The 26,465-nt window shown below is 45.9% G+C and overlaps 1 protein-coding gene across 2 annotated transcripts in view; it reads left to right on the top strand.

Moving 5' to 3' along the window:
• The first annotated feature begins 489 nt into the window (after positions 1-489).
• The window catches only part of SERPINF2 (serpin family F member 2), a 203,939-nt gene continuing 177,963 nt past the window's right edge, over positions 490-26,465 (top strand). Inside the window, exon 1 of one of the 2 annotated variants that reach the window (XM_078680150.1) lies at positions 490-524. In XM_078680150.1, the coding sequence (XP_078536276.1) occupies positions 505-524 (20 nt within the window). In that variant the 5' untranslated portion in view covers positions 490-504. Of the gene's footprint in view, positions 525-678; positions 909-26,465 lie in introns of those variants that run through there. The other variant, XM_078680151.1, reaches the window with a different exon arrangement.

Below are 26,465 nucleotides of genomic sequence, written 5' to 3'. Positions count from 1 at the left end.
GTACTCACCAATTGGCAAAGAGCACAGTAATGATCTACTCGTTGCTGGACAAATTAGGGGCCTGCTTGTCAGCAGACATAATGGTAGTTTATTGGTGACCGCTGGCATATTCCTGCCCGACCAGTCAAGAGCCCTTTACTAGTCTGCTACTGAGAATGTTTTGATGATCTGCTGATCTGAGGACATACTGGTGATCTCCAAGTAAGAATCATTTTCAGCATGCTCATCACATGGTACGCTTGTGGTCCGCTAGCCGTATGGCACATTGGTGGTTTATGTTGATGGTCTCTTAGGTGGGCGTGATGGTCTTCCACTGATCTCGGGCAGAGTCACAGCTGCTGAAGATCCAGAACGCTGTGTCTCTTTAAATTGTTTCAGGGAAGTAATGGCCAATACTGTGTGACTTCCTGTGAAGTAGACCTGGACGTTCTCCAGTTTACTTTAGAGTGTTTTTTGTGAGAACATGTGAGAAAAGCATGCGATTGCAAAACGTTTGGTGAATCAATGAACATCAGAAGTTACAGGTAAGCAATGGGACACATTGAAATAAATGGAATGAGTAGGGTGGGTTGGACAGATTCTTCAGTAAATGTTCATGATAAACTCCGTAGGTGTCAGACACTGCTCATGAGGAGTTTGACGCCGGGGGTGATAAACCAGGAAAAGAGAAGGGAAGAGGGGCGGGTGTGAGATTCAGCGGGTGGACAGAGCAGCATGTTCCCGATCACATCCAATGTTTAACCGGACGTAGTGCAGGTCAATATTTACTGACAGGAGTAAAGTGCCTTCCCTCTCTCGTCGCTCACCTGGACAGAGGGAGGTCGCCGTGCAGCGTCGTGCCCAGGGCCTGTCCTGTGCCTCGGAGTCCCTGTCTGCTGCCCGAGAAGGACACAATCCCTGGGACACAGGTGAGAGGCGCGCGGAGGCTTCGGAGGGGGGAGGGAGGGGTATATTTTGCTCTCTCTCTCTGATGTGTACTCGGAAAGAAGGTGCTGCCTCTGGGCGCCTCGTCTCGAGCAGCTAGGACTCGTACACACCGAGCTTGGCGAAGGGGAGTTGAGCTCGGAGCTGCAGGCTCCTCAGAACGGTCTTGTCTGAAAGCAAGGCCTAGCGCCTAGGGGGAGCTGATCCAGCGAGAGCTGCTAACCGACTCAGGTCAGCAGAACACGTGGCAAGTCCTGGAGAGTTATTTTACAAGTCAATCTTTCCATTTGAGTTATTTCGACTCTGTTAGTGGAAATGAACGGAGACCCTCTCCTCGAGGACTGGAAGCACTGTGTCCTGTTTACATGGCGAGATCTTGAAACTTAAAAAATAAAACCCCAACCAGTTCCTATTCACCGCACAAATGCAGCTCTCGCTCAAAGGAGCCTTTTTCTGTCCTCCCAAAAGAAAGTTCCAAGAAGGTCCTATCGGAGCCCCAAAAGACTTTAAGGAGGGTCCAATCAGAACTTAACTGCAAAAGGGTCCTGGGTGGTGGGTTGGTTCCCTGATCCCCATAAGAAGATTCAAATTCGGGGTTTACCTCAAAATCAGACACAGCTTAGCATATCCTCTGCTGAACCCAAGAGAAGTGCAATTGTATAGCTAAAAACAATATTCAAATGCTATCAGCAATCGAATAGCGCATTTCTGATATTAATATTGCTTCTTAGCACTGTGGAAAGTTCTGGGCTTTCTTACCGATCAAGTCAGGATCACTGTGCATTGTTGTGTCTGGTGCACTGCGGACTTTGGAATATTGCTGGGTGTGACGGATGGCAAAGCCAGGACTATGTAATGTGTGTTTTTTGTATTTGGTGCACATTGGGTTGGGAAGATTCTCGTTGATTTTAATGAAACTGAGATCCACCCAGATGGAAGTTGATGAAGTGAGTGTCAGGGAGCACAACTCTCTAAAACAGTACCAAGTACTGTCCACAGTTCTTATAAGCATTATACTCCACCTAGAATTGTTACATTTAAATCATACTGAAATGGTTTTTATCTGACTCACTCACTATAAGCGTGTGAAAGTTGGAATTTGTAAGGTCAAGGAGAAGGCATGGAACCTGAGAGGGCTAAGACTCCACCCCACCTTTCAAACCCAGGCTTGCTATTCTGCCACTTTGATATATTCCTGGTGGGGTGCAGGTGATGGGGTTAGGTTCAGAGCAGAATGGTCTGTCACGACCCAACAGCATGTCCATACCCCGCTCTAGTTGTGGTCCCCTGCAATAAGGGGCTGGTTTGAACATTTTTGCCAAGACAGACAATGGTTTCCATTACGACCCAGCCTCCATTTCTAAGTGGTCTCAAGTGTATCAGAAGTTTTCCTTGCAGTTTCCTCAGAGAGGGTAGATTATTAGGCACTGGGCAAGTACTGGATCTTCTAGGTGTGCATCAAATTGTGGCTGAATCTCCAAGCACAAGACCAAGTGTTTCAGGTGTGGAAATGGCCGGTGTCGCCCTGTGGACTGAGCGCATACAGGCCCAGCACAGCCCCCACCAGCAGCATATCAGTGGACTGAGCCCCTATCAAGGCAAAGGGCACCTTTTTCCAGGTGACTACGAGTTGACTGAGCCTCTCAGCCAGCACTTTGCAGGTGTGGGACAGTCGAGTGTTCTTCTATTGATATATTTTCAGGTTGGGTGAAGTGTCTGTTAACAAGGAAGCTTCCTTGAGTAGTTAGCCACGGGCAGACATTCCTATCAGGGGGACAGGCGCTGTCATCAAGCACGCATGCATAGAGTCCTTGACCCTGTGTAAAATATCCCATATCATGGTTATGATCAAACCCAGCAAAAGGCAATGTTATATTATGTAGTCTTTTTATATCCCTATATATGCAACCTTAGAATCTCCTTAAAGCGCTGAGAAGGGCAGCAGCAAGGGAAATCAGAACCCAAGAGGGGGCAAAAGAACGAACAGATGGACTGAATGGTTGAGGGCCCGTGTGCATGAAGTGGTCTGTCTCAAAATGCTAGAACCTCACCGTGTGACGCAGATGATCTCAGGTGCCTAACCAGCAGGTAGAGAGGGAGTGAGCAGTGCAGGTTAAAGGGGCAGGCAGGAGAGCACGAGGCACTAGGCTACAAGAGGTGACTGCAGTTACAAGACAGTGACATAACTGTCGCTACAGCTGCATCTCATAACTGACACCTCTAAGGATCAATGCCTTTGACAACAAGGGTTCCTTTGATGTTCACTTAGAAAAGGCACATGCTAAGGGACAATAAATGCAGGAACAAACAGGTGGCAGGCACCAAACTAAGGGACTAGAGGTGGACCAGCAACAACGGGGGGAAAAGTAACAATATTTATACAGATAGTAATTATCAATGGTCAGTACATCATAGTTTGTAATCCACAAGGTGCTCGTGAAGAGTGCGAACAAACAAACACTGTGAAAAAAACAGAATAATCTAAAATCAGTGCATGAGGACATTTCCGGGTGTACGCATTGTGCAAACATATTGCGCCATAACTAAACTTCACATATAAGAACTTATGAGGTCTAAGCTTCGTCTCCAAGTATGCTGGTCTTAGGATGGCTAAGGTGATGGCTAGTCCAAGCATAGATGCGAGTTTAAGAAGGTTTATTCAGGTTACATTTCAAGATATTCGTGAAGCTTCCCCACCCCACCCCACCAGGAGCATGGTGTTGTCAGCTCAGCCCCCAAACAAATGATTTCTCTCATCTGAACTGGTGGAAATCCCCATGACACGTACATGCTTCATGACATCCCTCCGATTGGAACACAGATACCCCCCCTCGCAAGATTTATGTGATGCCATTGCAAACCATTTCGAAGAAAAAGTTAATTTGATCTAGACAAATTTCCTGAAGCAAGTGACCAATTGGGAGTAGAATCCCAGTGCTTCCTCTCTAAAGTTGATAGTTCAGCAATACTAGAGAACTTTGTACCCCTTAAAGCTGACTCCGTCTGTGAAATGCTGAAGACTGCCAAATCAATCAATCAATCAGTAAAGCGCGCTAAATACCTGTGAGGGTCTCAAGGCGCTGGAGGGGGGGGGGCTGCTACTGGTCGAAGAGCCAGGTCTTGAGGAGTCTTCTGAAGGCCAGCAGGTCCTGGGTCTGTCATAGGTATGTAGGGAGGGTGTTCCATGTCTTGGCGGCGAGGTAGGAGAAGGATCTGCCGCCGGCGGTGGCTTTACGGATACGGGGAACTGTGGCGAGGGTGAGGTTGGCAGAGCGGAGGCAGCGGGTGGGGGTATAGAAGCTGAGTCGGTCGTTGAGGTATGCTGGTCCGGCGTGGTGAAGGGTTTTGTGTGCGTGGATGAGGAGTTTGATGGTGATCCTCTTGTTGACTGGGAGCCAGTGCAGGCCTCTCAGGTGGGGTGTGATGTGGCTGCGTCAGGGGATGTCGAGGATTAGTCATGCCGAGGCGTTCTGGATTCGTTGTAGTCGTCTCAGGAGCTTGGTTGTTGTTCCTGAGTAGAGGGCGTTCCCGTAGTCGAGCCTGCTGGTGACGAGGGCCTGGGTGACGGCTTTTCTCGTGTCAGGGGGGATCCATTTGAAGATCCTGTGGAGCATTCGGAGGGTGTTGAAGCAGGGCGCGGAGACGGCGTTGACTTGCTTTGTCATGGAGAGGGTGGAGTCGAGGATGACCCCCAGTTTGCGGGCGTGGTCGGTGGGTTCCGGGGCTGTGCCCAGCAATGTGGGCCACCAGGAGTCATCCCAGGCTGATGGGGTGGGCCCGAGGATGAGGACCTCCGTTTTGTCTGAATTTAGCTTCAGTCTGCTGTCCTTCATCCATTTGGCGCCGGCCTTCATTCCTCTGTGGAGGTTGGCTTTGGCGGTGTGGGGGTCTTCGGTGAGGGATATGATCAGCTGGGTGTCGTCGGCGTAGGAGATGATGTTGAGGTTATGTTGTCGTGCGACGTGGGCGAGGGGTGCCATGTAGATATTGAACAGCGTCGGGCTGAGGGAGGATCCCTGTGGGACGCCGCAGATGATCTCGGTAGTTTTAGAGCAGAAGGGTGGGAGGCGGATGCTCTGGGTTCTGCCGGAGCGGAAGGATGTGGTCCAGGCGAGGGCCTTTCCTTGGATTCCGGCGTCATGGAGGCGTGCTGATAGGATGCGGTGGCAGACCGTGTCAAAGGCTGCTGATAGGTCCAGGAGGAGGAGGGCGGCTGTTTCTCCTTTGTCTATCAGGATTCTGATGTCATCGGTGGCGGCGATGAGGGCGGTCTCGGTGCTGTTGTTGCTGCGGAAGCCGGACTGGGAGGGTTCCAGGACGTTGTTGTCTTCGAGGTAGCGGGTTAGCTGTTTGTTGACAATCTTCTCTGTTACTTTCGCCAGATACGGGAGCAGGGAGATGGGCCGAAAGTTCTTGAGGTCCTTGGGGTCCGCCTTGGGTTTCTTTAGTAGGGCGTTGATCTCGGCGTGCTTCCAGCTTTCCGGGAAGGTTGCTGTCTCGAAGGAGATGTTGATTGTTTTCCGGAGGTGGGGCGCGATGGTTGGGCTGGCTTTGTTGAACAGGTGATGAGGGCAGGGGTCGGATGGGGATCCGGAGTAGATGGAGTTCATGGTTTTGATGGTGTCTTCGTCGCTGACGTTGGACCAGGTGGTCAGGTGACTGGTGCGGGTGTAGGTCGCAGGGGTAGTGGTCTCAGCGGTGGGTGCAGGGGTGTCGGAGTTGAAGCTGTCGTGGATCTCGGTGATCTTGCGGTGAAAGAAGGTGGCCAGTGAGTTGCACAGGTCTTGGTGGTATGTCGTTGGTGTTGGAGCTGGGGTTGGAGAGTTCTTTAACGATGCTGAAGAGCCCTTTGGTGTTGTGTGTGTTGTTGTCGAGGCGGTCCTTGAAGGCGGTCCTCTTGGCGGTCCTGATGAGTTGGTGGTGCCTGCGGGTGGCGTTCTTGTGGGCTGTGTGGCTTTCTGGTGTTTGGTCGCGGAGCCATTTCTTCTCAAGTTTTCGACAGGTGTGCTTGGAGGTTCGGAGGTCTTCGGTGAACCAGGCAGCTCTCTTGTTTGTGTGGTTGGTGGTGGAGGTCTTGAGAGGGGCGAGGGTGTTGGCGCAGTCGTTGATCCACTGTTTGAGGTTGGTAGCGGCGGTGTATGGGGTCGATGGGGTCGGCGGGTGGTCTCAGGGCGAGTGTGGTGGTCAGTTGCTCCTTGGTGACCTTGCCCCAGCAGCGGCGTCGCAGCTGTTGGGTGCGGTGGTGTGTGGTGGGTTTCCTGAAGGTGAAGTGGACGCATCTGCGGTCGGTCCAGTGGGGTTCGGTGGTGTGGTGGAAGGAGACGTGGGGGCTTGCAGAGAAGATGGGGTCCAGTGTGTGTCCAGCGGCGTGGGTGGGTGTTGTCACGAGCTGTTTGAGTCCGAGGTTGGTGAGGTTGTCGATCAGGGCGGTGGAGTTGGCGTTGTTGTTGTTCTCGAGGTGGAAGTTCAGGTCCCCGAGGAGGATGTAGTCCTTGGAGGCGAGGGCGTGGTTGCTGACTAGGTCGGCGATGGTGTCACTGAACTGTGGTCGGGTCCGGGTAGTCTGTAGACGAGTGTTCCCCTGAGGGTCGTGTTGGGGTCGGTATGGATCTGGAAGTGCATGTGCTCGGCGGTGGTGAGGGTTTTGTCGGTGTTGGTCGAGACTCTGAGGGTGTCTTTGTGGATGATGGCGATTCCCCCTCCGACTCAGTTGGTGCGGTCTTTACGGGGGATCTTGTAGCCCTGTGAGATGGCTATGGCGATGTCTGGTGCCGAGGTGGCACAGGTTTCCGTCAGGAAGGCGACGTCGGGGGCGGTGGAGTCGAGGAGGTCCCAAAGTTCGATGGCGTGCTTGCGAGCGGAGCGGGTGTTGAGGATACAACGGAGGAGGTTGGGTTCTTTGGTTGGCGGTTTTGCGGGCTGGATGCTGGTGAAGCTGCAGTTCCGGCAGGTGAAGGGCCCTTGGGTGTGTTTCGGGATGGCCTGGTAGCAGGGGTGGTCTCGTCCGGGTTTGAGGGCGTGGAGGGTGCTGGAGTGGTAGTGCAGTCTGTTGTTGTGGTGGCATCGGGGTCCAGGGGATCTGGCGCTGGGCGCGGTCGAGGCACGGACGGGCGCCTGGACCGCACCTGGACATAGCGCCAGCCAAGATCTCAGCAATGTTGGCCAATCAGCTTGTCCCTACCATCTGCTCTTGATTAAACCTTTCTATGAGCTCAGGTAGGCTTACACTAGATTGGAAGGCTAAACAGGTCATTCCCATTAATAAGAAGGTCACTTTCCCTGGCTCTGATTTATCGAATTTCCGCCCTATCTCGCTTCTCCCCCTGATTAGTAAACTGATGGAAGGACACCTTAATAAAAAACTTATGGAGCACTTAGAATCCAACAGGTTCCTACATTCTTCCCAATCCGGCTATAGACCCATGCATAGCACAGAAAGTGCTCTCTTAGCAGTAACAGATTACATCAGAAGTTCCCAAGATACAAATCAGCCTGCTCTGTTAGTGCTGCTTAATTTGTTGGCAGCCTTCTATACAGTGTCCCACCATAGACTGCTCCAGAAATTAAAAGAGATGAGTATTCAGGGCGTTGCCCTACAATGGTTCGTGAGTTTTCATCAAACCCAGACCCTCAATTTAGGCCCTTTCAGATCCTGCACCATAGAGCTCAACAAGAGGGTGCCTTAGGGCTCTTGTCTGAGTCCCACATTATTTAACATCTATGTGGCCCCCCTTGCCAAAACCATCAGATCCACTGAATTCACTCCCCTTTCATTGCGGATGACACCCAAGTTCTCATCTCCTTCAATAACGATCTACATACTACCGAAGCACGCTTCTCTGAGGGTATGAAAGCCCTCTCGATCTGGATGACTGAGAATTTTCTCCAGCTGAATACAAGCAAGATGGTGATTATGCTCTTTGGTGAAGCCCAACTGCTTTGGTCCCCAGATTGGTGGCCAACTGACTCGGGTATAGCACCTACCACCAAGTTTTCAGTTTAAAATCTGGCATTTGCCTAGACCAGTCTTTCACTATGAAAGATTAGGTAGTGGCTACCCCTGGCGCCTGCTTTCATATGATGAGTTTGTTGCACAGAATATTCACTTTACCTCCAATTTCTCTGCGGAAACTACTACTACAGACACTGGTGATCAGCTACCTCGACTACTGTAATGCTGCTATGGCTGCAAATAGCGAGTCTCTATTAAACAAACTCCAAGTTGTCCAAAACACAGCGGCTCGCCTCATTCAGAATTTGCAAGCCAGACCAGCCTCTCTCCCCCTCTTAAGCTTACTCCACTGTATTCCCATACGCAAGAGAATTATAGTCAAGATCTGTTGCATAGTGCAAAAATCATTGAACTATTCCCTGCATTAGGAAAACATGCTCTGAGGGGAAAGCTTTCTCCTATCTGGCCCCTTTATATTGGAACCACCCTCTCATCTACGGAAGTGTATTTACCACTTTCATTTTAGGAAGCTTCTCAAAACTGAACTTTTCAGATACTAATGCTGCTTGCCTGTGGCGCCCCGCTGCGCTGAGATACCCTTCTGGAGTAATTCATGTGCATTATAAATTATATTAACATAAAATTATATTAACATACCCAAAACTGCACACTGCAAAGGACTACCATAACAGCTGGGTAATCACCATGCCTGTTGATGCACGAGGCCTGAACCTCTTTCTTCAGATTGTTCCCTGTCCAAACATGAAGACCCTCAGGGCAAGCAGTGGTGCTGGAAAAAAATTCCAATTGTTGGTAGTGAACAGTGACATCAGCTCACTGAAATCGTAGGTTTTGAAAAATATTTTTTGAACGAACGAGAGAGAGACAGAGAGTGTATGAAGTTCATATGCATCTTAACCAGAGATTCGTAAATCTTTGCATTATATTAGCAAAATATCTTATATTGTTCATGATCTTTGATAGTGATCAAATCATCAATGAAAATGATGCCTAGGGGCTGATAATATTCGACCACAAACAACCACAGGAAGAGCCCTTATGATGGTCAGTTTTAAAGGATGCTCTATTGAAGAGTTCACCTCATGCTCAGCCTTTTCATCAGTGATTTAAGGCATTATTTCTCTACCACTCAAAAACTCAGGGGGGAGCTTGGATACATCACAGGAACTTGTTTAAAGGACAAACAAATCTTCTCCACTTAACAACAAAAGGTACAGCAATCTTCTAGGTTGAACCTTCACAGAATGGGTGCCCTCTCCCAGGACATAGCGATTTCCCTGCTCATACCAGCGCGGGCAGGTATACCTCTGTTTTCTCTTGCTTAGCGGGAGCATTTTTAAATCTTCGACAAGCGGGAGAAAACATCAAGTCTGCTTCACAAATGCTCCTGCTCGCTGGTAGCGGACTTTAGATCTAATTATCCAGATCAAAGTGTAGCACCCGTCTGGATGCGGGGAGCAGGCTAGAGCCTTGGGAGCCTTGGGGCTCCTTCCTTTGGCCTCCAACAACAGTGTGGTGGGTGCCCTTGGTGGGTACCCGGGCACCGACCATATGTTTGCTGGCCTCCAGAGAATGGGGTTCCAGGGTCCGAAATCAGCCCATGGAGGGGGGGGCCTTGTCTCCCCTCCCCCTTCAATATGGTGCCAGGCCCTGGGGCCGAAATTGGCCTGAGAAGGGGAGGGGCATGTATGCCTCTCCACCTTGAATATGGTGCCAGGCTCCGGATATAGGGTCCAGGGTCGAAATAGACACGGGGAGGGGGGTTCGGATGCCCCCTCTCCCCCTCCGATATGATGCCGGTTCCCAGGAGGGGTGCGGTCCCCAGGGTAGGGGGTTCGCATGCCCCCTCTCCCACTTCGATATGTTGCCGGGTCCCAGGGGGGGTGCGGTCCCCAGGGTAGAAATCGGCCTGGGTAAGGGGGCCGCATGCCCCCCCATAAAAGTTTTTCGGGACCCCGGGAGATGATGTCCCCAGATCCTAAATCAGCCTGGAGAGGAGGTCGTGTTCCCCCCTTCAAACCTGCACTGGGGGATGAGAACACATGCTCCCCTGCATAAAAATTGCTGCTGGCCCCATGGATGAGGTTCCTGGGCCCGAAATCGGCCCGTGAGGGCCGCCTGTCCCTCTCACAATAAATTGCTCATTTGGGGTTGTAGTTATGGGGAGGTGTTGGCGGCAGGGCCTCATGAGAGTTTCAGTGTTTGCAAACAGAGTGGTACAGACTGAGCTTTCTCCAAAGAGTAAACACTGTGTACAGTACTCAGGGGCATATTATCAAGGGGGTCTATCTCCGCTTTTTTGGCTTTAAAAGCCAAGAAAGCGGAGATAAAATTATCTCCCTATTACCTAGCTGTCGCTAACACCAGTTAGCGACAGCTAGTAGGATATAGCGACCATCTTGGGCCCCACTTTGCATGTCAGTGATATTTATCACTAATGACATGCAAAGTGGGCGTGCCAAGATGTTAGCGACTGGAAACAGTCGCTAACATCGCTATCTTCTATTACCAACTTTTGGAGATATTCGCGCTAAGCGCGAATATCTCCAAAAGCTAACACCTGCCCTGAGCAGTTCTTAGCCATGTTATCCAATGGGAGGTGGATAACATGGCTAAGAGCATTAGCTCGGTAATGCATGAATATCGCTGACTTTTCAGCGATATTCATGCATTGCGGCCGATTTTTATCACATTTGCGATAAACCTTGGTAATACCAAGGTTTATCTGCGATAAAAATCGCCACAGCTCAGCGGTAAATTTTTGTCTCTAACCAAGCAATAGCGATAATTATCGCTATTGCTTGGTAATATGCCCCTCAGTTCTTTACTGATAACTTAATTTCTTAATGTAGGGCTGGTGTGTGTCGGATTTCAACACCTAAGGGAGTTGTTTTTGTGCTGGTAGTATGGATGCCTTATCCTCTCTTGAGCTGTTTTATACTGTCATACCTCTAATGCCACAGTAATTTATATAGAAATATGAGGGAAGCGAAGCTTGGATGATGTCATCAATGATGTCATTTGAGATGTCATCAGTGATGTCACATAACATGCCATGAGTGATGCCATATATGAGGTCATAAGCAGTGCATGGCGGGGGGCAAGTTTAGGTAGCGCTGCTAACTATAACTGGTGAATTGCAGTGTTTTTTTTAGTTCAAAACGTTAATGCTGTCACTGACAAATATATATATATATATATATATATATGTCCCCATGTTGTCCTGCTTTCAAGGACGCACTCACAGCAGTTAAATTCAGCTGAATTCTTTATTTGGAGGATAAAAGTGAATTAATGGTGCACAACACACCACACCTCTCAGCATGCACGAACACTGGAACTCACTTGGGAGGCCCACCTGAGAGCAATTACCTACTAGCATGCAGAGGGGAGAAGAGAGTGTGTTACTACTTCTGTGGACTGTTAGCAAGCCTCTGATGAAAGAGCTGGAGCTCTGAAATGCATCAGGCTATGGAAAATGTTTGGAATGAATTGCCGGTTTGAAAGTAAAGTTTCTGATGAAACATCCTTTGCTGAGTGTGTTATCAATTTTCAAAAAAATATATAAATATATCTATCTATCTATCTATCTATCTATCTATCTATCTATCTATCTATCTATCTATATATATATATATATATATATATATATATATTCACTCCACCAAACATCAAAGGTTTTCGATGAAAACGGGACACCCAGGGCTGCAGTGTACAAAAAGTTTATTCAGCAGATGAGGAAAGTACAGCGACGCGTTTCGCCATTACGGCTTGGTCACGCTCGTCTCATGGCGTTCATCACCGTTATTTAAACACCACCCTAGTGCACATAATTAACAATCTGTGAAATGGCGGCGGCCATTTTGTAACATGCACAAAACCATCATATAAGTATAATCTTTAGAGTTTCCACTTATATTGTAAAGTTTGGTTGTGTATCCTGTTGTTAAATAAGAATTAAATCATGTAATAACGTACATTCTGTAATTTACAATGGGTGACCACAACAACCACAAGTGTGCGTATATTGTGTTACAATGTACCATTTTGTACCCAATTCTTTTGTACAATGTTATGTTCGTATATACGTAAACCCCAGTCCTTTTGTTATATAAAAAACCAGGATCATGTATCAAATATCCAAACATGGGCTGTATCATGATTGGTCCGCCTACCCAGGCGTCATAGATTGTTTACATTGCATCTCAATCATACGTCTCCCAGTCTATGCTGGTATGTGGCCAAAGAACACTTTTTCTCTATGCCGGCCTAAATCAACATAAATCATATCGCCCCAGTGGGCACACAGATAGAAATGCTCGAACAGTCCTTGTGGACATAAATTTCAAAATTAAATTCAAAGCGATTTCAAGTCTCATACTCGTGTCATAGGGTTTACGTATATACGAACATAACATTGTACAAAAGAATTGGGTACAAAATGGTACATTGTAACACAATATACGCACACTTGTGGTTGTTGTGGTCACCCATTGTAAATTACAGAATGTACGTTATTACATGATTTAATTCTTATTTAACAACAGGATACACAACCAAACTTTACAATATAAGTGGAAACTCTAAAGATTATACTTATATGATGGTTTTGTGCATGTTACAAAATGGCCGCCGCCATTTCACAGAATGTTAATTATGTGCACTAGGGTGGTGTTTAAATAACGGTGATGAACGCCATGAGACGAGCGTGACCAAGCCGTAATGGCGAAACGCGTCGCTGTACTTTCCTCATCTGCTGAATAAACTTTTTGTACACTGCAGCCCTGGGTGTCCCGTTTTCATCGAAAATCTTTGATGTTTGGTGGAGTGAATTGATACAGCCAGCTGGTGGCTGCAACGGGACCGCCCACGCCAGCTTATCTCCTAACCAGCGGTGGTGGGGAGAATATATATATATATATATATATATATATATATATATATAATCCACAGTTTTGCTACAAAGCAAGGAGACGCACTCAGGAATACTCAGCATAAGTTTATTGCCCAGTTGACACGCTACGCGTTTCGACAATGAATCTCAAGATTCATTGTCGAAACGCGTAGCGTGTCAACTGGGCAATAAACTTATGCTGAGTATTCCTGAGTGCGTCTCCTTGCTTTGTAGCAAAACTGTGGATTATAATTAATTTCGGTCGGTGTGGTCCGCCGAACTTTGAGACGCCACCTGACTGGGGAGAGAGCATCCCGGAAGGACCGCGCTGTTGTTTGAAAAAAAAAAAAATATATATATATATTTATATATACCATAGTCCCATGGACTTTGATTTTTCCATCTCCCCCAATTTAGCAACTGGTGGACTCATGAAAATTATATCTAAATAGAAGGCTACATTAATGAAGTTTTGAATTGAACTTGATCTTAATTTGTACTTTACATTTTATAGATCTTACTGATTAATGTTGATGGAATCATTAACTATTACATGATTTAATGAAAGGCAAACTATAATGAATAAACATATAGCCCATGCTTGTGTAATTGCAAATATGACCCTAGGCGCACTGAAAATACATGGGGAATTGGATAAGAATAATGATGGGACAAAAGTTCTCCGGTCGATATTGAGTTTCTAACATGAAATGAAATGACAACTCTGTGTTTTAAATATATATATATATATGAATTTCTATCCTGCACCTGCAGTTGTTTGGCACTGAATGCACTTTACTAGCAATGTCTAAATGAATCAATCCATGTTTGCCAAAGAGGATCAGCAGTCTAGCTGTTGAACAATAGTAAACAGGAACAAGGGGTTAAGCACTGAGCACTTTAGAAATACAGTCTAGACACGAAGGACTCGATGGTCTAGTAGAAGGCTATTGGAAGCCGAAACAAGTAGACCGTCCTGTTTGTTCGTTTGCACTATGGTCTGTGAAATAAATAATCTTTAAAATCATTACCTCTGCTGTGGTGCCGTGACTTTCGCTGCAAAAAGAATCCTGCATGGAACGCAAAGGAAATTCAGGAATATATATACATACAGGACACGGGTGACTTTTTAAGAATCTTGTCAAATATTACATGGAATCAAAATTTTCTGATGGCAACGATTGATGTGGTATCACTATACACCTCGATTGAACATAATGTGGGATTGGAAGCTTGCGCTTACTTTCTTAGACAGAGAAAAATAACGAAACTACACCACTCAGCTATGTTACTGTCTATGATTAAAATCTGTCCAAGTAATAACGTATTCCTTTTTAATCATCAGCTGTATCATCAACTATGTGGCACAGCCATGGGCAATTCCTTCTCCCCGAATTTTTCAAATCTAACGATGGGATGGTGGGAGAAGGAAATAGCCTGGGGCCCAGACAATCAGTCAGCTTTGGATAAAATAGAGCTATGGGTAAGATTCATTGACGACTTATTTATAGTCTGGGACGGCAAAAAAGAAGATTTTATGAAATATTTTGATGGTCTCAACAACAACAAAATCGGACTATCATTTACCTGCGAAACAAAAAAAAAAAAACTTAATTTGCTGGACACCACAGTGTACATTGACCAAGGGAAGATACAAACAACGTTATATCGCAAAAAAAACAGCCACAAACAGCATCTTGCACGCAAATAGCTTCCACCCGCAATCACTCCTAAATAGCATCCCGTATGGAGAATTTATAAGAATTAAAAGAAATTGTTCAAAAGATACTGATGCAACCAATCAAATAGAAGCCAGTGCCGGAAGATTAAAAGACAGAGGATACAAGCCAAGAGTCCTAAATAAAAGCAAAAAGAAAGTGGCATGGAAAACTCACAATTAAATTTTGATGTCAAAAAGAAAAGGAAAAGACGAAAAAGAAGAAGAACCAAATATAAATGGGGAAAAGAATGGAGAAATATCGATAACAATGGTAAAATCACAGGATACAAAACCCCGACTGATTTTAACATTCAGTAAAGAACATGAGAAAATAAAAAAGGTCATTCAAAAACATTGGCATTTCTTAACAAAGGTTCTTGACATCGGAAAAACAATTGGAACAGGACCACTGATAACCTATCGTAAGGCAAGATCTTTAAAAGACAATCTGGTGAAGAGTCACTTCCAAACAGAAGTCAAACAAACAAGGCTCACCCAGCAACAAATGGGATTCAAAAAATGTCTAAACTGCAAAGCATGCAAAATTGCGACCAACAAAAAGGGCATAGTGGATTTTGAAGGAAAAACAATCAAAATCAATAAGAAGATCACAAGCACTACACAATATGTAGTATATGTAATACAGTGTGCATGTGGAAAAAGATATATTGGAAGCACAACCTGCATGCTCAAAAAGCGAATCTTAGAACATATAAGAGTGGCCAAAAACAAAGATACCAATTATGCAACAGCAAAACACATGGGCATGCGCCAAAATAATGATTGGAGAAAAATTGAATTCTTCGGTGTGGATGCAGTGACACACAATGAAAGACTGGGTGAGCGAAAACGAAAACTCCGCCAAATGGAATCTAGATTCATTATAAGGCTGCGATCCAAGGCTCCGAGAGGATTGAATAACGATGAGGAAATGTACACTCATCTTTAAATCACAGTTTGGAGAAAGAAGATAAGAACTAAAAATCAAAAAACATTAAAATTGACCTTCCACCTAGTGGATATCCAAATATCCTAACAAGTGAATAACATTGTGTAAAACGGGTACTATACCAACTAAACAGGAAAGCTGAAATGGCACACTGATTAGTAGAAAATGTGTACTAAACACACAATTTAAAGAAATCTTAAACAACACTAAATGCCTTAAAATCAATGCATGAAACTGTTAATGAACTAAAGGGAGCTATACTAAATAAGAATCTCTTAAGGCTTAGAAACAACTGAATTTCGTCGATACGAATCATATGATGAATGCAAATCGAATGTGCAATAATAGCAATGCATTTTCTTTTTGCCCATAGTTGTGCCAAATCAGATAAGATAAGATTATGTTATTACACAATGTAGCCACACACACACACACAAAAAAACGTTAAATTATGTTGTCTGTCGTTGGGGATAATGAATTTGCACTACTACTCCCATAATGCAATCGGGTTGTTTTTAAACAGGAAATGCTTAAATGGATGATGATAGTAGTGTCTCCTTACCGTGACAAAGGCTGCAAAGCCGAAACGCGTCGGTGGACAGACTGGCTCTGTTTGGCAAATAAAATCTTGCAAAAAGAAGTACTGTTGTGTGCGGCTCAATTTTGCGGGAAAAAAAAAATATATATATATATGGCTTGTCCCGGTTTTTGCTTCTCAAAGTCCGGTCACCCTAACATAGACACATGCATTGTTTATAGGCATGGGAGATTAAGTGCAAAATCACAGGATGTTGAGTTGATGCAGAGACTCAAACCTGATGGGGGGCTGAAGCGAGGAGACCTCAGTGTGCAGGGTAGTGCCTGCACGCTTTCTTATCTTTAGGGAGGGCCATCTGTTTCTAATTAGCAGATACCCCCTTAAAGATAAGAAAGTGCTTCACGACAGTCGTGAAGCAGATGACCCAGTCCGGATGGGCTGTCCAAAAGGGAGCAAGGGCAGCAGCCCAAAAGCATCCTTTTCAATGGGAAGCCAGCGTTTAGCATAAACTCTAATGCGACCCAATGAAAATGATAGGCGGGGCTTCAAGTCCCCTTCTCAAATCTCCTCTCTCACTTTAAGTGTCGCCAAGCGAGCAACACATGCTCTGCAACGCTAGGCGAGACATAAAAAGGATGCCGCTCCCCACCCCCCAGAGACTGTGCTTATGGGAACCCGATCCTATCATTTCTCACAGATATTCATAGGCCTTGCTTGGGCTGGCTAAATAGTCGATATTTTGACAATGGCTGTTATCAGTAATTTCACTCAGTGCCTTCATAGCTTAGAGTTTGCATCGAATGTGTAGTTTATTTAATGTAGACTTGTTTCGTTATATTAATCCTTTATTTCCAATTCCGCATAGAACCATATGCTCAGTGCGGCCTTAAGCATCGGTGCACTAGGCCAAGGTTCAGGGCGCCAAGATTCTAAGGGGCGCCCGGAACTGGGTGCATTAAGTTAATGCCAACAGCAGCACCCCTGTCATCTGGCTCCAGCCTTGTCCCTGAATGCTTGTTTGTGTCTGGTTAGCCAAGTTAAAGTGGTTTTAATCCTTCATTATCACACCATGGGCACTCTTTTTTTTACACCCCATTACCCTCCTCCCAATTGCCCCCTCCCCTGTTGCTCTCCCGTCCCGCCTCACCCTTGTTGACACATACCAGGAAAACCACCATCATCATGAGACAGCTCCGCTTTCGGTAATTGAGGTGCGCTGGGGATGTCTGGAGCTGTTTGTGTTCAGGGGTCAGTCACTGCTCTGCCAGGACCTGACCCGTGAAAGGGCCCCCCTGCTGCCTCATTTAATTCGCTAGCATCAGCAAGGGCGTCAAATGTCTCTCCGCCCAAGCCGCTATCTTAACAAAGGCAGGCTCTAAGAATCCTTAAGTGGAATTAGCTGGAGATGAACCACACCTAGGATCGCAAAGTGCCCTCTATGGAGAGTTCACGTAAATCTGTGTCAAATATTCCAAAGTAATTCACACAAGTGTGTGAGACCGACTGTAAGCTGGAATGGTGGCACCAAGATGCGGGCTGGAGTGCAACTGAGACTCTGCTAGCACTCTGACCCTCTCTTCTCCATGTCCTGCAATCCCAGTCACACACAGACACGTCACACTCATGCACTCTCCTGTCTGATCATCAAATAAACACACTGCTCAGTTTAGGTGCTGAAGGCCCACAGATTACCATGCTGCTTACTCACATTATGAGCCATAGACGTGAATAGCCTTGGTGCTAGGAAACTGTGCTAAGGCGGCCTTCTAGAACTGATGCACAGTGACACCTCAGAGGCCATCAGATTCCATGAACGGTCATTACACTGACGTGCTACCTGGAGAGTAGGAGTCCACCAACTGCAAAATATCATTTTGCCTCGAAGTAATTATCTTCTGAGGAAATCTCCACTCACATTGAGAAAGGACACTCCTTCTGAAGAGATTCCTGCTATCTGAGAGATCCCAAATTAAAGAACGCACTTCTACACCAAAAATATTTCGCAAGGTGCTGGTCTGCATCATAGCATTGCTACCCCTAGCCCTTTGAGGATGCGAGGACCCTTAAAATTATAACAATACAATGCATGCAACATCATAAAGACAGTGACACTCTTTGTGGGTAAAATATGTCGCAAGTGTATTGATTACACAGGTTGGGTTTAAGAGCTTTAGCCTTCTGATGATAGCCAATTCCTTTAGAGGAGCGACTTACTTCTCGGAAGTGCACCTAGTCCGGCTGGAGATATCTCTACCCCCTTTGAGAGATGCTTCCCTTGTGACGAGGCACAAGCCCTTTCGAGGAGAAATCTGCCCCTCTAAAAATAGCCTGGCACTGGTTGAGAGGGACATTCAGACTCAAGGGAACTTTCTGGAGAGATCCAATTTCCTCTGGGATAACCCTATCCTTTTGCACAAGTCCTGTCTTTCTGAGGAAAGCAGTGCCCATCAGAGATAATCCTTGGCTTTCTGTAGAGATCTCCACTCCTATGAAGAAACTACTTCTCTTATGAGGAGACCCCACCCCATCTGAGAGTCGAACATATCAGAAGAAAATGAGGTGGAACAATTAAAGATTGCACCTATACAACCATACGTTTATTTTTAAGGTGCTGGTCTGCATTATATGCCTCAGGATTAGAAAACAGCTAGTTCCTAAACATGAAGCAAAGACTGGTGGATTGAGGTGGGGTGTATTGGGAAGAGTACTATAAAGGCTAATGCCAATCAGCCCACATGAAGTTCACCCATGGTGGTCTGCTGAAAAGAGGTCTGAGTCAGCAAAATATAGCTGCCCAACTGGAACCGGCAGGATAGATTATGATAAATTATTCGTTACAGGAAATATTTGGGAGCACCTCTACAAAGGTTCTTATGTAATAGGGAGAGAACCTTTAACTCAATTTTGTCATCACCATGAAATCAATATAAGTCTTCCTGGCTGTTGTAACGTCTTCGTTAATTTATTCCTTGATCAAAATAAACTCCAGCATTTTTGGCTTCCTGAAATTTTTAGATCCAACTTTTCTCTGAATGACATTCCTTAAAGTACTTGAGTTGTGAGTTTACCGTGGCATTGACGAGGAGGGTATGGTGGTTTAGAAGAACGGAGTCTATAATCTTTCTTAGACAACCTAAGGTTTTTGAAGACGTTGATTAAGGCTCTTCTCCGTCTGTAATCATAAACACTCTGTTTTATAGCCTCAAATGTAACCACAAGAGCATGACCAAAGAGTAACAGAGGAGGGAAAGAAGGTAAACCTTTATCCAAACTTGGGTTCCAAACAAAATTAAATCAGTCTTGGGCCTCAATGCTAGAGCCAACCAACTATGAAAAGAACCAAACTTTAATATACTCCATGCCAACTAAAAGAATCTCAAACCATAATGATAAGTTGAATGCCTTCTGAGTAAGTATGCCACTGCAGATGATACTTAACAATGTGATCCATATCTTTACCTCCAACAACCACCTAGAGGCACATGACTGGAAAATTGGCTGCATCGAGAAATCTTAAATCACTTGATAACCTATCTCATTCAAAAATGATCCCTATCCTACAAAAATAACTACCACCTTCTGAAAAGATATCTACCTTTCTCCGGAGGATTCAACCATCCCAAAAGGAGCTTTACGAAACTTGGAAAGACTAGCCCCTCTTTAAAAAAAGAAGTCCCATCTCATGCCCTACAGAAGCGTGACCAGTTTTAATTGAAGATAGTCTTGCAGTGTCAGAACTTCCCCTTTTGCTAGAGTCTTGTCTTCCAAACGAGAATTTGCCCCTTCTGTAGAGTGCCCTCTTCTTTTCTCACCATCACATGCATGTATAAGTAAGCAGCATATTGTTTACATAGACACTACAGGTTAACCTACTGAAACAACCGGAAATCAGATTGTGGTCTATGCTGGAATCCTTGAGACCAGGTCGTGAAGGTAACCCAAAACCTACAACAATGCAAGGCAGCTCTAATGGCAGAATGCACACAATACAGGTTTTTGCAACATAACATCCACTATATCAGAGAGACTGACTTTTGGAGTAGAGCCAGTTCTTCTGTGCAGATCCCTGACGTTAAAGAAAGCTGTGTTCTCTAAAGAAACTATGGGGCATATTATCAAAACGGCGATAATGGGCTTGATAATATGCTCTATGGAATTCCAATAGAAGCCCATGTTAGATGTCCTTCACTTTTAACATGGGCTTCAATTGGAATGCCATAGAGCATATTATCAAGCCCATTATCGCCGTTGTAGCGGCAGTTTTCTGCCGCTAAAACAGCGATAATTTTATCGCCTGTCTTGATAATATGCCCCTATGATTCTTCAGGCAAGAATCATGCTCTTCTGAAGAGATAAATCTCTTCCAAGTGCACAGCAGTATGGGCGAAAGTCAGAGCCATTTGTTGCAACTCTCCGATCCTGTATTTTTCAGTTTTATAGTAAAATTCCCTCCTGTTTTCATCCAGCGGACTCTGGACCCAAAGGTCACACAGGCACCAGCTTTAGATTGCTACCAAGAAGAGGTGTACTGAAAGATACACTGTTTGCTCTACACCTGGGGGTGATGTTTGCAAGTCTTTAGTAAAATCCAGGGCCATATTATCAAGACCGGTCATAAAATTATTGCTGCTTTAGCGGCAGGAAACTGCCGCTAAAACGGCGATAATGGGCTTGATAATATGCCCTTGTGAATTCCCATAGAAACCCATGTTAACATCACAACATGGGCTTCTATGGGAATTCACAAGGGCCTATTATCAAGCCCCTTATCGCCGCGTTAGCGGCAGTTTCCTGCTTGATTGATAATATGGCCCCCAGTTTTTCCCATGACACACATCCTCCTTTCATCAGAGTGTGCATGATAAAACTATTCAGTGCATGCCTGTAACGACTACTGGAGGGTAAAATAGCTCGGTACTGTGTTTATGTTCTACAGACCAGTAAGGTGCGCCTATCACTCAGTAAAGTACCAATGAATTAATACATTTTTTTTTTTTTTTTTTTTTTTTTTTTTTTTAAAACCTTTATTGTGCATAGAAAGAACAAATACGGGCCCACAACCGTCAGGTCGGGCACGATACACTAACGCACAAATGCAAGCAAACCAGACCCCCAGCGGCATCAGATAAATTAGCAGCAGTCAACAGACCTTGCAGCGAAAAGACGCTCAGCGCCGGGGAGAAGGAGCAATGAAGGTTACTTTTTCAAAGTTTTCTGAACGAAAGAAATGCAATAAAGAATAAGAACAAAGAAATAATGAGCCCGTACAATCGTTCACCACATGAGCAGGCGGCATCGATACTAAAAACAACAATAGAGGAGAATACATCGAACAAAATGGCGGTACAAAGAAAATCACAAGAGCAGCAACCAGGATTCACGTACCCCCAACAGCGCCGCCCCCCCCACTAACCCCTATCGCGGACCCAGAAAAGAAACAGGTAAAGAAAGCGCAGAGAAATAGAAAATAAGGCCCATAGAAACTAAATGGCAAAAACTAAAACCCACCCCCCACCCTACAGCAATGCGGAGGCTACGGCCTACCCCCCCCCCAGCAGAGTGTCTGTCGCCCACTAAGGAACCCGAAATATAGACAAGAAAGAAGAGAGAAAAAAGGAAAAATGGAAGAAAAAGAAGAAACAGCCCTAACAGCAGAGAGAAGGGAGCGAGAAAAGAATAAACTAATCCACTACTCCCCGAAAAAGGAAAGGTGAGGAGGAGCCCACCCAATATCAGGATCTCCCGGACATCCCGGCCAAATACACCATCTACGCCACTTGCAGCAGCAAATTAGGAAGACATGAAACAAAAAGGGAAACAGAATCTGTTACACCCAGAACTTTGGGCCGGAACACAACCCCCCGCCGATACATCAGGAAGAAGAAGGACCGGAAATTACAAATAAATCGTAGGCAGGGAAAGTAAAGCAATCAACGTGCGCTACCACAATCGCCCAACCCCGAACCCCAAGACCAATACAGAACCAATACCCCACTACCCGGCATGTGGATTATAGTCCCAACGCTAAGAACTTCAACAGGCAAAGAAGAAAAGAAACAGCCTCAACCCAGCCCCTTACGGTCCAATGTGCCAATAGAGTCCATCTTCGCGATATTCATCACTGGCGGGGCAAGCAGACGAGACGACCTCAACAGGGTAGGAAGCTGGCCGCCATAAACTGTCCAACACAAAGCCCAGGACGGCACGAGCACAATAGGAGAGAGACCACACAGCAGTAGATAACAAAGAAAAGTCAGCCCAAGCAGTAGAATCAGTTCCAGGGGAAGATGACGAGTTCCAACAGTAGTCACCAATAAGGCTGCCAGACATGGCTCTTGTAGAGAGTGCCCACTCCGCCGCATAAGGCCATGAGCAGCAGATGACTTCCAGGCTAGTACATGTAGCGACACGGTGGGAGCAGGATCGTGCGCCGGCAGCGCAACCGTAGTCATCGGGGTAGACAATCCGCCGTAGTAGGGCATAGGATGTGGCGCAGTGCCCTGCACTCGCAGGCCAGCTTGGTTGGTCGGCATCAGACTGGATGAAATAGCGTCCAGGCGGTCCCCCAGGTCCTGAACAGCAGTGCGGAGGGCAACACGTAGCTCACCCAGGGCTTCCAAAACGTCAACAATCCGCAGGGGCGTCTCAGGGAATAAAGGTGTAAGAAGTCCCGGTGCGTCGGGCATACCAGCAGAAATCGGCGCTCGAGAATGAACGTCGTCGTCCCAAGGGACCAGGCGATCCTCGAGTTGCCACTGCACACACCGCTCACAGTCGCATATCGAGTCCCGATGTCGGACGCCATCACCTTGCACTGGTAGCCAGGTTCCCCGCCGGCTATCACCACAACACAGCCAAACTGGGGGTACAGGAGTAATCCAATCCATTTCTGTATCACACACGATGTCAGGGCAAAGCAACTTCAAACGGGCTCCAGCAGTGCCCTGGGCAATTTCTCCCCTATAGCGAGTGTGAGCTATCTAAAATGGCGGTCACCGCGCTGGGGGAAACAAATGTAGCCGTCCAAGGCCGGGGCGAAGATAGAATGTAGCGGTTTCAGCCTGGAAGCAGCGTGAGGGGCAACAAAACAGGATAAGCTGCCGAGAGGAATCAAAGGCAGCAGTCGTTCGCAACAATCAGCGCCGCCCAGCTCGAGATGGCCGCTGTAGTTGTTCACAGGATCAGCCACACAAGCAGAACAAAGAACCGGGCTCAGCCGCGAGGCGTCAGGGAAGGGCGAGGGCGCTCCGTCACTGTTACAGCCCAGAACGCGAAGGTAAGCACATCCCTAGAACCGGGTTCGTCTCCCGACTCCGGTAGCGCCGGTCAGATGCAGGATCACGAGCAGGATAGGGCAGGAGACGGGAGGAAAGCGAGAAGGTCGGCGGAGCCGAGGAATCAGGCGGCCATCGCGGCTGCTGCTAGAATTAATAAATTTTTTACTTGTAGAGAGCAACTGTCAGTCACAGTTAATCATCCTGGAGCTATGGTGGGCAAAACATAGATACCTAAATAACAATCTTTGAATCTAAAACAAAAAGGGCAATGGGATTAAATGAGGAGCAAACAAAGTCCATATGGGGCAAGAAAAAGTCACTTTTTTAGGCATTTTTTGAATTTCACTTCTGTTTCAATGAAGCAGCGAGGGGAAGGAAGTAAATTCCAGGCTTTGGACTCCAACACCACGAAGAATTTACCTCCCAGAGTTTTAAGACTAAATGAGGGGGGCATCAGATGGTTGGTGTCAGAGGATTACACTGTTCTATGTGTCTTATAGTGGCAGAACCGGTCTGTAACATATTTTGGTCTAGAATTGTTAAAAGCTCTGAAAACTAATAAGGTTTTGAAAAGAATCCTTTTGTGGGTGGGCGGCCAATACAATTTCGTCAAGGCTGCTTGAAGCAGAGCTCTGTTTAGGGAGTTGCAACACTAGTCGTGCTGTGGCATGTTGAACCATCCCGACCTTGTGTATTGTTCATTTAGAGCACCCAGCATTAGAGGCTGTTACAGTAATCCAGTCTGGAAGAGATTATGGCAAATGCAACCGATTTTCTGGCAGGAAGGGGAAGTAAAATATTTTTTTAAGGATTTAACTAGATTAAAACACATGCCCACCACAGCTATTGCTTGAGGGTAAAATGAGAGGACAGTGTCGAATTTTACCCGCAGTTTCTTTGCTAATTCAACAGTGGCCGGGGAGGGCTAGGTGGGGTGGAGGGGAGGCAGAGCTGTGCCACCATTGTGCAGGGAAAAAGAATTAGATTTACAGACAAATAACATTTCAGTTTTGTCAATATTGAATCTAAGATGATTGTTTTACATCCAACAAACGATTTCAGAGAGACAGTTTTGTCAAATGTCAAAGATTTTTTTGTCAAACGAGAGAGCCAGCTGTGTGTTATCAGTTTAGGCGCTGGTCTTAATGCCATAAGATGTAACCAGGGGAATAAAAGGATCCATATAGATATTAAAAAGGGTGGGACTTAAAGAGGATCCCTGTGGCACTCACATGGTGACTGATCTTTCTATTGAAAAAAATTGTCCAATGTGATTATTTGTCTTCTGTCCGTCAAAAATGACTTAATCCAGGCTAATGCCTTATGCGAGATTTCAATATCTTCAATTCACTCTAGGAGAATTTTATGGAAGTGGGTGTTGAATGCTGCAGAGAGATCCAACAATATCAACACTACATTATTGCCTGCATCTAAGGTCATCTTTTTTGTTTCGGAGACCTCCAATATAGCTGTCTCAGTGGAATGCTTTGATCTAAAACCAGACTAACAAAAATGGAGTGCACTGGACTTTCCCATAAATGTAATGAGTTGATGGTTTACTAGGTTTTTTAGCACTTTTGTTTGTATTGGGAGAAGGGAAATTAGACTGGTGTTGTAAGGGAGGTTGGGTATGCTAGGGCTTTTTTTAAAGAGGTTTAACAACTGCAAGATTCCAGGTGGGGGGACTTCTGCTGTGGCTAAGAATAGATTGCAAATCTGATTTATGTATCCTGGAGCATGAGGAGATCATCTGGCCTCTCTTAGATGGACAATTAGAAGAGCCCAGTTGTCAGGTCTGTGCAGAAATCGAGGACAGATCTGACTGCTCTGGTGTGGAGAGGGACCTCGTTCTAGGTTTTGGGGACGGTGTAGGAGAGAGATTGACCTCCGGCTTGGCTTTCTGTATGTGGGTTACATAGATGAGAGGAAGGCTAGCCAGGCAGAGGTATCTGGATGGGTGTGAAAAAGGATGTGGTTGTTGAGATAGGCTGGACCTTGGTTGTAAAGAGCTTTGTATGTGTGAGGAGTAGGAAAAGAAAGCACTTGTTTATTAGGAGCCAGTGGGAGTCTTTGAGGTGTTTGGATATTTGAGAGTGGTGAGGTAGGTTGACTGTGACTCTGGCAGCTGCATTATGTACTATTTGGAGTCTTTTGGTGAGTTGGGCAGCAATGCTTTTGTAGAGAGTGTTGCAGGAGTTGACCCTGCTGGTAACAAGGGCTTGCTTAATGGATCCTCAGGTGTCCAGAGGAAACCATCTGATGATTTCTCCTGAGCAGTTTGAGGCTGTGGAAACAGGTAGATGCGATTGAGTTGACCTTGTTGGATATGGAGATTCATCTCTTGATCACAATGTCCAAGTTCCTGGCAGCATTACAGGGAGAGTGGGTCCTAGCTCCGGTGTTGTCGAGGGTGAGTTTGAGGTTGTTCCTGCTCATCCAGTCTACTACCAAGGGTGTGTTTCCTCTCCAGAAGGCCACCATGTGTACGTGATCCTCCTAATATCTCTGGACCAAAGATCTGTAGGTGGTTTACCTTAATATGAGTTGTTTTTGAGACGTCTCTTTTAAGGACTTAAATGAAAATCACCTTGCTACTCAAACGACGTCCCGGCAGAGAAAGACCACAAATTGGCCTCCCCCCTGGTTAGCTAACCATCTATTTTTTTAATAACAAGCTTCTTTTTTAAATTTATCTGACCCTCTGCACAGTATCCCTGAAACCAGATTCCTTCTGGAACCCATGATCTGTTATTTAGAAGAGCAGAAACCTCAAAATCCTCCATGCATCCGAGAGAGCCTTCAAGATTCTTGAGCCATGTGTTGCTTGTTCCACTATACATGGAACACGCTTTAAGAGAGCTCTTGTTTTAGCTTGGATCTACTGTACCTGCCTGTTGAAAAGGCTGTGTACATACTTGAGCCTCCCTCAACAGGAAAGGATATCCAATTATGCTGCAGGACCCACCTTCCTGCTCTGACCCTGAGACTGGGTGATAGTGACGCAGAAAATTCAGTGGACTAGATTAAAGAAAGACAATCATGACAAACTGCTGGTGAACCAACCAGCTTAGTAGATTCATCAGAACCAATAGAAAACATTGTATTCCCTATAAACAACATTTAGTGGCTCTCTTACCACAGTACACACCTTCCACCGTGCTGAGTTTCAACTGAGGCCCTTGCCACTTCT

Source organism: Lissotriton helveticus, chromosome 3_1 (genome assembly GCF_964261635.1).
Source record: "Lissotriton helveticus chromosome 3_1, aLisHel1.1, whole genome shotgun sequence".
In the NCBI taxonomy this organism is placed as follows: Eukaryota; Metazoa; Chordata; class Amphibia; order Caudata; family Salamandridae; genus Lissotriton; species Lissotriton helveticus.
This window is presented reverse-complemented; position numbering and strand designations above follow the sequence as displayed.